The sequence below is a fragment of the Petaurus breviceps genome, unplaced genomic scaffold (assembly GCF_028583685.1).
Source record: "Petaurus breviceps papuanus isolate PSGF00001 unplaced genomic scaffold, PetGlider_PUasm1.0 90925, whole genome shotgun sequence".
In the NCBI taxonomy this organism is placed as follows: Eukaryota; Metazoa; Chordata; class Mammalia; order Diprotodontia; family Petauridae; genus Petaurus; species Petaurus breviceps.
This window is the reverse complement of record NW_027187380.1, coordinates 36,264,387-36,277,609: the sequence shown is the minus strand read 5'-3', so window position 1 is coordinate 36,277,609 and position 13,223 is coordinate 36,264,387. Positions and strand designations below refer to the sequence as shown.

Sequence of the window (13,223 nt, the reverse complement as noted above, 5' to 3'; positions counted from 1 at the left end):
AGGTTTCCATGACAGTTTCAGGTAGACTTGTATTGCTAAAGTCTCTATCTTCTCTCTAAAGAATTTTCATCCAGTCTTCTTTACTATCTTTATTAGCTATGCCTTCTGAATACTGAAGAACAATACACAGAGACAATGTCAACAAAACAAGGATTGAACAAGGTTGGGGAAAAAACTTCCCATTTCCTGTCATTTAGCCTGGAAAGATCCTAGATTTCCAAATGAGCCTTAAGATCAACTAGTCCATCCTCATTATTTTGCTGATTAGGATACCAAGGCCCAGAGATCTGCATAAGGTCACAGCAACAGTAAGTTGTGCAACTGGGACTTTAACTTCAGGCTTTGGATTTACATACATGACTCTTACCCTCTATCATACGATCTTGTAATTCCATCAATCCAAAGGACAGGTTATTTAACTCTCCTGTTCAATTAATTCCTATTAATTCTCCCAGTCCATGTCCAAGAGTGGGTCCATGTCCTTATTAATTTATATTTGAGATATGTATGACCATTTGCCATCTCCTGGGGATGCCCTCTTTACTTTTTTCACTCCTTCCAAACAAAGGCTTACTAGTAAGGTGTCATGAAAGGTGGCTAAAAGATCAATTTCCTTGAGACTTGACTGGCATTCAGTTTAAATTTTTTTTCAGCTTGCTTGTTGCTTGGGGAGCTCCAAATTAACTTCAGTCCCTGACTTTTTGTGATTCTCTGACTTTCACTTCCAGAGTGATTATTTTCTTTGTTTCCAAGGGCATGGGAGGAAAGCCCCTCAGAAGAAAACATTTTTGGGATAAAGAATTTTCTTGTACAAATCTTGTTAAAGAATTATAGGATCTCAGAATTGGAAAAGATCTTGGAGGCCATCTCATCCAACCTGTATCTGAATAAAAAACTCAAAAAAGTGATTATTCATATTTTGCTAAAAGACTTTCAATCAGGAGAACATGCTACTTCTTAAGACAACCTATTCCTCTTTTAAACAGTTCTGATCATTTCTTTTTATACTGAGTGAAATCTATTCTATTGCTGTTACTACTTGTTTTTTCTAGCTTGCCTCTAGGGTCAAATGGAACAAACTGAATCAACTTCTTTCACATTATAAGCCTTTCAAAAGACACTTCCCACAGATGGACAGTGTCTTGGTCCCCCAGGATTTAAGACAATGGAAAAATAGTTTTCTTACCAGATGCTAACAGATCATTGATGAGGACAAGGAACCTTTCATCAGCAATTTGGGCATCTGTCATGAGAAACACAGTGCTTACATTCTTTACTGCAGCTTTTAGGCACTGGTTGGCCAGGTCCATCTGTGGAGATAGCCATGAAGAACACTAAGAAATGGTGGGTTTCAGTTTTATTTTCCTGTTTATATCAGTGTGAAATTTTTCAAGATACCAGTAGGTGTCAAGAAGAAACCGCTCATTTTCGCCATGGCCAATGTGGAAACTTGTTTTGCTGGATGATGTATATTTGTTAGAGTTGTTTTTCTTTGTTTTTCTCTAGGTATTGGGACTAGGGAGTATAAACAAGGGAAAATAAATTTTTGTTCATTGAAAAAAACTCAAAATTTTATTTTAGAAATAAGCTGCTTAGTACTGTACTTCTCTGCAGTAAAAGTTCACTCCCATCTGGCCCATCACATTGCAGCTACAAGAATGTCATAGTGCTCACTTCTAATTGAAGAATACAAACTGAACTAGACAATACTACTCATTTTTAGATACTACAGTTGTTACGATTCCTGTATAAGTCTTTGTGATCCTTGTTCCTTGGCCTCCTCCAAAGCATGAGGGTACTTCTGTAATGGTAATGGGGATTTGAAGATCTTCAATGCCCCTTGTATTTGCAATTAAACAGGTACTTAGCATTTAGTTCAAGCAAAGTATTAAGATCTAGAACTTGTGAATCCCACAGTAGGATGGACTTCTTGACATAACAGGAAGGGGCAGAACAGGGAGGAGCTAATGCTTTATATAAGGAAAAGCCCAAGTTGAGAGAGGCCAGAACTTCTGAGAGTATCTGGAGGCTGGGCTGCTACTGCCTGAGAGAGAGAAGAGAACTGAACTGAGAACCGAGAAGAACTGGGAAAAGAAATGAGAACTGAGGACTGAACTGAGAATTGAAAAGAACTGAGAAATGAGAAGAGAACTGGGAGGAGGCATGGCTGTGGTGTTGGTACTTTGTCTGTCTGTTTTGATGTTACTTTGTCAGATTTGTCTGCTGATAGAGGATGGTGCTGTTGCTATAGAAGCCATGGGACATTGTTGCTGGTTCAGAAACCCTAAAAGAGGATTTTTTTGTTATATGTTTACAGACACCCTGGAGGAGGGTCTTGCTGATGATTTTAGAGGTCCTGGGACTACACTGATAGTTTGTGTTGATTCCTCAGACCTTGTTATTGGGTCTATGTTGATTTCACAGGCAGAAAGTGAATTGATGAGGATGCTGGCAATGTGCATGAATGTTAGTGTGGCTTTGTTAAGCTTTGTCTTCCTAGGAACAGAAATTGTGAAGGAATTGAGGTGGACTAGACACTGTGAGCTTCCTTATGGAACAGGAACTGGACAAGAAACTGGAAGGAGCTGGAACCATGGAAGCTGAGAGCCAGCCTCAAGTCAAGATGAAAAGACCTCTACTTGGGTATTTAATGCAAACTGAGAAGATCATAATTTACTAAGGGTGGAGAACTTTGACCTTTACAATTGGATGACTGAGTTAAGGTCTTACTAATTAAGGATGATTCAAAACTAATCTCCAATCAAGAAGAAAGAAGACTTTTTGATTGAAGAGATTAAGACTGTGACCTAGGGGTGTCGAGCTTTTGACCTCTGTACTTTGTGTCAATTAAGGAGGCTTGCCTCCTTAAGAATGATTGTATTACTAAATGAATATTATCTTTTGCTTAAAACTATGTAACCACTTTGGTGAAAACTATGTGGCCATTTTAGTGATAAGTTGTTAGGTCATAACATTGTGGATATTGTACTGTGATTTCTGTGAATGTTTTGCCTTAATTTGTTAATGAATAGAGAGTTCACTATACTGTGTAGTAAGAACCTTAAAAGCTGTTCATAGCAGCAGTCCTCTGGAAAGCTGCTTGTGCTTGGCTTTACAACTTCCCTGGTCACTGAAAACATTCATTACAATAATTGGTCATCAAAATTCCACCCTATCCTCCATTCCAGGACCAAAGAAATTTCTCTTGTCCTTTGTTCTCACCTTCACTGGTTAAAACTTCTACTTTTTTTCAAAGACTAGCTCAAGTGACACCTCATATGTGAAATCTTTTCTCCACATGTTAGTGATTCCCCAGCAAAATTTCCCTCCCGCCTTTCTTTCCTTCCTCCCTAACTCCCTTCCTTTTTCCTATTTCCATTCCATACATATATATGGGTACATATGCATCATATGTGTGTGTGTGTGTGTGTATGTGTGTGTATGTGTATGATGTCTCCCACAGTAGAATAAAAGTTCTTTGACAGCAGGGATTGTTTCACTTTTTGTCCTTGCATCCTTGGTACCTGGAACATAAAAGGCACTTAAAATATGCTTGTTGATGGACAGAGGAAACATATTGTCCGGACTACTGGATAAGGAACTATGTATATGTGCAAGGAATACCTTGGTTTCCTGTGACTCCTGCCATGGGAAATGCTATTTGCCCAAAAGTTCTTTGTTTAGATGACATATAAAATATCTGAAGTTTCAGATAATCTAAGTGACTATAGGGCCTAAGATGTTGATCTTAGAATAAATATAACATTAATCAAAGCTGCTTTTTAAAATTGGATCTTCCCTCACTAAAGACTCAGGTATATCTGTTCCTTTACTGCTCACTTTATTTTTGCTTTAGACAGAAACTTTTCTCAGTGGTTTCACTTCCCTATACTAAAATTGACTTTCTACCCTTATGAATCATCAGGGTGATCTTTTGGAATATCAGAATAAGTTTACAGATATCATACCTTTCCTCTACAATTTCTGTAATATATTACTTTTTTTGAACCTTTGGAAGCTCTGATACATGACTTATTGAAGAAAAGTCACATTAAAGGGAAACATGGAATATAAAGGAGAACTATGGAAAGAAGAGTAGTAAAGACTTATTAAGTGTGCCAAAAAGTAGGAACTAGAAAAAATTGTAGACTGTAGGCAACAGGATTTGGATATATGATTTCACTGATATAGGGAATGACCAGATTAAGGAAGTTCAGTTTATCAATACAGATTGACCCTTTCTGTGAAATTTAAGAGTCTTCGAGAGTTGCTTAAAGCACTGAGAAATTAAGTGACTTGACCAAGGTCTCAAAACTAGTGTATGTCAGGGGTGGGACTTGAACTCTAATACCTGTGGTTCAATCTTGGCTCTGAGGCCACGTCTCTGTCCATTGCTTTATGCTGCCCTGTGTTATAGAATGTAGACATTTTAAAACCAGATATCTAGATAAAAGGGAGATGGTAGGAAAAAGAGATGTCTATGCTCCTACTGGCTTGACTTTGCTCTTACCTTAAGATCAGAAATAGAATAACCTTTCCTTAGAGTGATCTGGAAAACATCCATGGAGCTGATGAAAGCTGCAAGTCTTGTCAGACTCTGTTTACCACTTCCACCTACTCCAACCAGCAAAGCGTTTCCCCTTGGGGATTCTAGGAGGCGACTGATACGGCAACTAAAGAGAAATAACAAAAAAGAAAACAGACCAAAACCTTTTTAATTTACTTTTTAGAAATATATTTTTATTTTTTAGAAAATTTTATTTTTCTTCTACATATTGTTAAATGTTGAGCTATATAAAAGAAATGGAGATAACCAGGTCTAAGATAACAATGGTTTAAGAACTTTAAAACTCATTGATTTTTTTAAAGTCAGCTGAGAAACAGTGGGAATAACACTGGCCTGGGAGTCATGAGTCATTGAAGCTGAATTTCAAGTCTGCCAATAATTCGATTTAATTTAACAAACACTTATTAAGTAACTACTATGTGCAAGGCACTGAGCTGAGAATTTAAAGACAAAAGCAAAATAATATCTACTACATTCTGGGGGGAGAGGATTCATTATGTAAAGAGGTAAGTAAATACAAGATGATTTGAGAAGAGAGCACAAAAATCCAGGGCAATCAGAAATGGCAGAATAGGGGATGACATTCACTTTGAGCTTTGAAGGAAACTAAGACATATACAACAAACATGAACTTAGACAGTCTTTCAGTGATACTGGAGGATAGAAGGGACTGGTGTGCTATGGTCCATGGGGTCACAAAGAGTTGGATACCAGCGAATGACTGAACAACAGCAAAGAGTTTATGTTGTGGAATTAAAGAAGTGCAATTCAGGCATCAGGGACAGTATATCCAGACATATAGGAGGAAGAAGAAATGCTAAGTTCAGGGAATGGCAAGGAGGTCAGCTTGACTGCAAAATTCCTGAAAGAGAGTTCCTGAAAGAGATCAATGTAAATTACATCTGAAAAATAGGCTGGAGACAAGAGTGTGAACTGCTATTTGCATTGTATCAAAAAGGCAAGAGAGAACTGAAGATTCCAGTTGTTTTTCTCTTTTGTTTCCATTTTTCCTACTAGTATGATGAAGAGACAATCTTGGATTGGATTTTAAGGTCTAGGTTCAAAATTTGATTTAATAGTGAACAAACAAATCCATTGCATTATCTGCTGGTATTTGTGGAAAAGTGAACTTATTTATCAATTTTAGGATTTGCTTTGTTGTCTCCTGTAGGTAGCAGGTCCTCACTAGGATACCCTCTATCATTTGTGTACTACTACTGATCTACAGAGTCAGAGATGGGACTGGGGATTCAGTGACCTAATCAGCTTTCTCCTCAAACAAGATGTCTGGGACAACAGGAGTTCTATCTTTGGTGCTCCCAGGAATGGCATTGGAAGTTGCTTCTTATGAATTGCCATGGATTTTCCCTTAGAGTCCTGGCTGCTTTAGCTCTTTGCCATTTTCTACAACGGCCCCCAGCCCCCCTTCCCTCTTCCCACCCCATTTCCTGGCTCCTTGTTCTGGGCTTCAAGGCATTTCTTCACATATTTCCTCAAGACAGGAGGCACCCTAGGTACTACCTATGATACAGTACTGTCCTCAGAGATGATATGGGCATGATCAATGGCTTTTATTTCCTTGTTAGTGAAAACTCTTTGATTTTTACTTGTGCCCTTGTAGATAAGGATGAACCTGAATGACTCATTATCCATATGAATATGTCTTCTGTGCTCTCTTCTCAACCACTAGAAGATCCAGGCTACAAAAGATCTGTATTACTGACATAAACCCCCCTCTCTGTAGACACTGAGCCCTAATCTCTCAGTGTTGAGAAACCCCACGGGGGAAATTAATGCAGGATAATAAAATACAGGCCTACTAACTAGCAGTGTGACACTGGGCTTCTATTTCTTCCTTTGAAAAAATTAGAGTTGGACTAAATAATTTCTAAGTTCTTTGTGAGCATAAATCATTGATGATTTCAAATTTATAAAATGGGCATATACTAATTTTTTCCTTTCCTCTATCTCTGTTCATTTATTCTTAATTTATTTTTAAATGAATTTTTATTGTTTTCATCATTTATATTTCTCCTAATATCTTTTCCATTTCCACTTCCTAGAAAGTCATCCTATATGAAAAGAATAGTTTTAAGGGGAAAAAAGGAGAAAAAGTCAGGAAGAAGAGGAAAAAAAATGATCAATACAGTGGAAAAGTCTAAAAAATTATGCATTATTCCATACCTGTATAATTTCTACCTCTGCAAAAAATCAGGGAAAGTATCTTTTTTTTGGAAGGCAATTGGGGTTAAGTGATTTGCCCAAGGTCACATGGATTTGTGTTAAGTGTCTGAGGCCGAATTTGAACTCAGGTCCTCCTGACTCCAAGGCCAATGCTCTATTCACTGTGCCACCTAGCTGCCCTGGAAGGTATCTTTTCATATCTCTTCTTTGGGGGTCATGTTGAACTCTGTAATTCCACAACATTTACTTATTTTACATTTTAAAAAGCATTTACTTTTTGAGATGTTTTAATCGATGTGTTTTTCAGATCACCATTATTTCCCCCAATATAATTTCCTATCCCATCCCAAAGAACCATTACATATATCAAATAGAATTTTGTAAGAGAAAAAATGGAAATGATGAGGAAAAAATCAGCATAATTGAACAACAGATCAAAAAAGTGTGAAAATATATGCAGTGCACACTTGTATACCCCCCAACTTTGTAAAGGGAATATCCTCTCATTTCTTTTGAGCCATGCTTGTTCTTTATGATTTTGCAACATTAACTTTTCATTTTTTTGTGCTGCCTTTCCTGTTTACATTGTTGTAGTCACTGTACATTATTTTCCTGACTTTGCTTACTTCCTCAGCATCAGTTCATGTAAAATTATCCATGCTTCTCTGTATTTATCACATTCATAATTTCTAACAGTACAGTAATATTTCATTACATTTATGTACCACAATTTGTTTAGCCATATCTCAACTGTGAGCATCTACTCTGTTTTTAATTCTTTGCTACCACAAAAAATATTGCTATAAATATTTTACAGTATCTTTCTTCTTATCAATGATGCCCAATAACTCCATTTTACTAGCAATAAAATCTGTATCTATACCCAAAGGGTATAAATTTTTTAGTCATTTTATTTGCATAATTCCAAACTGCTTTCCAAAATGATTAACTCAAACCAAAGTACCACCAAAGATGTACCAATGATTGTGTTTTCACACACACATGTATATGTGTACACATACAAATATATGTATATATACATATTTGTGTATATACATATATATTTGTGTATATATGCATATATATATGCACATACACACTTTTTGTCACCTTTGCTAGTTTGCAGGGCATGAAATGAAACCCAGGATTATTTTGATTTGAATTTCTCTTATTTGTGATTAGGAATATTCTTTTACGTGGTAATAATTTGCAATTCTTATTTTGTGAATTGTTTGTCCATATCCTCTAAGTACTTGGTGTGCATATACATACACGCATACATACATACATATATCGGATACCAAACCCTTGTAAAAGAAATTTAATACAATTTTTTTTCACCCATTCAACTACTTCCTTTCTTATAGTAAATACATTAATTTTGTTTGTACAAAAGCTTTTCAGTTTTTTTTTTTTAATGAAAATTATCTACGTCACCTACAGAAATTGCCTCTATCTACTGTGTTGTTAAAAATACATGTTAAAAATACAAATATGCCCTATACAATGTTGCCCTAAGTCATGGTCAGTTTTTTGTACATGAGTGAAGTGAATCACCTAAGTGAGATGGGATTGGGCAAAGCTTGAGGTAAGTGGCTAAAAAATCCAAGGAACTGGAATGGTTCTCTTATCTAGGTGTAGTCATTGAAAAGGGAGTGGGTAAAAAGAGCTTATTAGACTTAAACCCTCTATGTGGTCACTGATACTAAGTGAAGCTAGAGAGAAAATGCCTCACAGTCATTGTCACTTTCACTTATTACTTCTCTTCTGAGCCTACCAATTACTAGCCAAACAGAAAAAGTGAGTAGAAGAGGTAATCCCATTCCAGGTTATCAGAATTTAGGCTTCTCCCTCTGGCATGCCAGGGGAAGTTATAGTATAGTTTCTGTGTATTGGCAGGTAAGACAGTGGATCAGAAATTCAGTCTTAGGGAAATGTTATTAACCAGTCATCTGGGAGTTCCCATCCACCATGTATATTTGAATGAATGTCTATGTTGCTTTGTCCCCAGAACAAGGAAAGACAGATATCTACTAGTTGAGGTTTCATTTGTCTCTATTTTCTATGGGAATGGGAGAAAATCTAGGGACTTACCAGAATCAGGTATGATCTCCTGGGTACAAGGTCTCTGGGTACAGATTATAACAGTAAATTATCTGTCCTGAGAGCCAACTGCCCTACTACCAAGAATGGGAATTTTATGTCCCCCTTTCCACTCCTCCCCAATTCCTTTTTTTTTTTTTTTTTGCTTTTTAGAGGGCAACTGGGGTTAAGTGACTTGCCCAAGGTCACACAGCTATTTTTTGGGGGGGTGGGGTATGTATGTGAAGTGTCTGAGGCTGGATTTGAACTCAGGTCCTCCTGACTCCAGGGCTGGTGCTCTACTCACTGTGCCACCTAGCCGCCCCCCCCCCTCCCTCAAATTCTTACCTCTTGCTCTGGGATTGGGGCTAGATTGTGATTCTACTGAAGTAGGCAACTCCCAGATGAGGAGACGCCTTTTACCAATGAATATCAGAAACTTAGGGTAAGTGATATACAAAGTCACAAAGCTAGTATGTGTCAGAAGTAGAATTTGAACCTAAGTCTTCCTGGCTTTACAGTTGGCTTTCCCTATGACATAATGTCTTTCTTTGCTCTGGGAACCATATTCAATTAATACTATGGATGCTTCTGGAAAAATCATCCATTAACCTCTATGGCTCTAATCTCCATTTCCATGTCTTCCCAGGTGAGAATACTCTTCCTTGGACATAAATTCTTTATATTTATTGGTTCTATCATTAGAATGTAATAATATTCTTTGTGTATATGAATTAATGCTTAGAACAGTATTTGGCACACAATACAAACTTTTTATTCATTCATTCATTCATCTTTTTTTTCCTTTTGCTAATTCCATTCTATTTCATATCACATGAATGTATGTACATGTATCCTTCCATTGGATTGTAAACTCCTGGTGGCAGAGATTGTATCATTTCTGCCTTTCTGTTCACAGCAATTAGCTCAATCTGTTTCATTTAACAGACAGTTATTGAAATGAGTCAGAGGAAAGCAGAAGACAAATGAAGGGGAAGAAAGGATGGGAGTTTGGGAATAGATTACACCTACTAAGTAAGGGACTAGAATTAAAATCACGAAAACAAGAAATATGAGCAACTTATCAACCACCACACAGCACTGTTCATGGGAGAAGTTTGGCTGTTAAGACCAAAAACTTGAGTTTTGAGCAAGCAATGGTCATGAATAGCTCCCAGTGTCCTTAAAACCAGAGTTTTCTCAACAGGCTGCTATTGAGACTTTAGGGCCTGCATGTATAAAGCAATGTCTGAGATATAAGGGACCTCAGAGATCATATAATCTGACTCTATTTTACAGGTAAGGAAACTGAGGCCCAGAAATAATAACAACAGCAATAACAATAACAGCACATTAATAACAACAGCAATAACAATAAGAGCATATTTTAAATATAATGCTCAAAGGTTTAAAAGCACTTTACATACATGATATCATTTTATCTTCATTACATTCTGAGGTAGGTACTATTGATGATATTATCTTCATTTTATAGATGAAGAAATTGAGACTCAGAGAAATTAAGGGACTTTCTCAAAGGCACACAGTTATTGTAAAAGGAAGAATTTGAACTCACTAATAAGAACTGGAATAATGATTTTAACTTCTGACTCAAAATCAAGAATTCTCTTACCTATATTACATGAGTAAAATGTGAGCTAGGTGGCTTAATGGATAGAGTCCTGGGCCTGAAGCCAGGAAGATCTGAGTTCAAATTTGGCCTCAGACATGTACTAGCTGTGTGACCCTAGGTAAGTCATTTAACCTCTGCCTTAATCCACAGGAGAATGAAATGGCTAACCACTCCAATATCTTTTTTTTTTTTGCTTTTTGGAGGGCAATTGGGGTTAAGTGACTTGCCCAAAGTCACATGGCTAGTAAGTGTGTCAAGTGTCTGAGGCCAGATTTGAACTCAGGTCCTCTTGACTCCAGGGCCAGTGCTCTATTCACTGTGCCACCTAGCCACCCCCCTACTCCAATATCTTTGCCAAAAAAAACCCCATGGACAGTATGGTCCATGGAGTCATGAAGAGTCAGACATGACTGAATGACTGAACAACAACAACAATAATCACACCTACTATATCTCCTAAACTCCAGTGACACTGTCAAAATGGCTCTAAGGTATTGTCTTCTGAATATCCCATAAAAATATGAAATTCATCATATCTAAAAGGGAACTCATATCTTCCCTCTTAAACCTGTCTTTCCTCTAAACTCTTCTATTTCTTTGAGGGTAGCCACCATCATCACAGACACCCAGTTTCCCAGATTCAGTCACTGTTGACTCTTTCTCTCTCCCTCACCTTGTAATAGCTCCTGTGTTTTCAATTCCTCTCCCTTCTCCCATCCTCTAAACAACTGTCAAAAAAAATTTTCCTAAGGGCTGATCATGCTACATTCATGTTCAAAAATCTTCATTGTCTGTAGAATAAAACACTTATAGCATACTTATGAAATAAAATAAAATTTCTTACCCTGGGATTCCAGAAGCTCCATTATAAAGCTCCCACCTACACTCCCAGTCTAATTTCATATTACTTCTTTTTGTGAATTCTACATTCCATCCAAACTGGACTGCTAGCTGTTCACTGAACTCAGTACTTCATGCATTTATCAAGAAATATCTGTGTTACCTCGGGCAAGTTACTTAACCTGAACATAAATTTTCTTATCTGCAATCATATTTATACTGTCTCAGAACATCTAATTTTTCACCTGGCTGCATTACTTTTGGACATCTCAGACTTCAACATGTACCAAGAAGTGCATTACTGGGATCCTGCAAGATCCATTAGCCTTGGTACTCCACCTTATCACTACCGTTTGCCCCTCTGATTGAAAAGTGAAGCCATGAACTCTAAAACCTCTCTTTAAGATGGAGGCTCAGCTCAAAATGTTTCTTCATTTCTCACCTGGCTGCACCAGTGATTCTGGAACATCTCTGACTTCTCTACCATGTTCTAGGAAGCTCATTATTGGGGAAACCTCATCATCCTGTACGATCCCATAAGCCAGGGACTTCTGGATTGTGTGAGGAACAAGATGAAGGACTAGATATTTTTCTTGACCCCCACATCCTCTTAAATTTCTCCAAAATAGAAATAATGTGCAAAATAGGAAGCAACTTCAGCTGTCTTTGTGGTCTAGGATACAATCCAGAATCCAACAGAAGATTAAAAAACAAACAAAACAAAATAAAAAACCAACCAGCAAACTGACCTTGAGCTCACTGTATTAGCAGAACCAGACCCAACACATACATCCACAGAGGCTTTTAAACAAAACCTAATTCCACACTTGGGTCTTCCCTTTCTCTTTCCAGTGCCAGTCAGAGTGTAAGGGTGGGTGGTAGCAAGTAAGTGTGTGTGTGTGTGCACAGATGAGCCCATATTAACAGTTTGATAAAGCTACAAATTCTTGGGGCTGGTATGGAAACCCATATTAAAAGAGCAGCAGAAGTGAGGAACAGATGCTCAGGACATTATGTGTGGGGGTGGTACTATGTAGCATCCCACTAAAACTGAAGGAAAGAACTCAGCAACTGGCTGGAGCCAGTTCTGTCCACCTAAAAGTCAGTTAAGGAAGAGACCTATGCTGGTGAACCCTGAATTGCCCAGTGTGGAAGGAGATAGAGAAGCTTTGAGCCCTAGCCTTAAAGGAAAGGAAATCACCATGACAGGAGAGATAGAAAGTGAACAATAGTAGAAAGTAAGTAAGAAGGAAGGAAGGAAGGAAGGAAGGAAGGAAGGAAGGAAGGAAGGAAGGAAGGAAGGAAGGAAGGAAGGAAGAAGGAAGGAAGGAAGGAAGGAAGGAAGGAAAAAGGCTGAAATTTTCAAAGAAATTTTCTCCAGGAAGAAGAAAACTCAGACCTTAAACATGAGCAAAGAAATCAACAGGAAAAACAGTAAGAACAGAAGGAAATATGACCTCCAGATCTAGAGTTCAGGCATTTATGAATAAATACTGTAAAATGAAGACAAATTATTAGAGAGGACCATGTGGAATTTGATAACATGGAACCACAACATGTTGTTCCTGAGTATTTCAAAAGAGAAACGAGAATTATGAGAGCAGAGTTTGCAGCCTACATAGGACAAATACGTTCATAATAGAAAAATGTAATGTGCAATGGCAAGCCTTATCAAAGAAATAAAAGAAAAAATAATGGATTAGGAATGAAAATAAAGAGAAGTGAAGGACAATCTGGAAGAAGAGAAAGAACCCATCCCCAAATAACATTAAAAGAAAATATGCTCACTACCTAAGCAATACAAACTGACATCAAACATAGGATGTGTAGAAACAAACTAAGGGTATATAGGTCTCCCAGAGAATATAAGATGATAAAAAACCTTAACACCACAATGAAGGAAATAATAGAAAAGAA

The 13,223-nt window shown here is 37.4% G+C and overlaps 1 protein-coding gene across 1 annotated transcript in view; it reads right to left on the bottom strand.

Annotated features, from left to right (window-relative positions):
• DNAH9 (dynein axonemal heavy chain 9) overlaps positions 1-13,223 on the bottom strand; it is a 531,344-nt gene that overhangs the window by 189,561 nt on the left and 328,560 nt on the right. Inside the window, exons 44-45 of the mRNA XM_069076799.1 lie at positions 4,511-4,673; positions 1,187-1,310 (exon numbers count right to left, since the gene is read on the bottom strand). Coding sequence (XP_068932900.1) covers positions 1,187-1,310; positions 4,511-4,673 — 287 coding nt within the window. The remainder of the gene's footprint in view (positions 1-1,186; positions 1,311-4,510; positions 4,674-13,223) is intronic.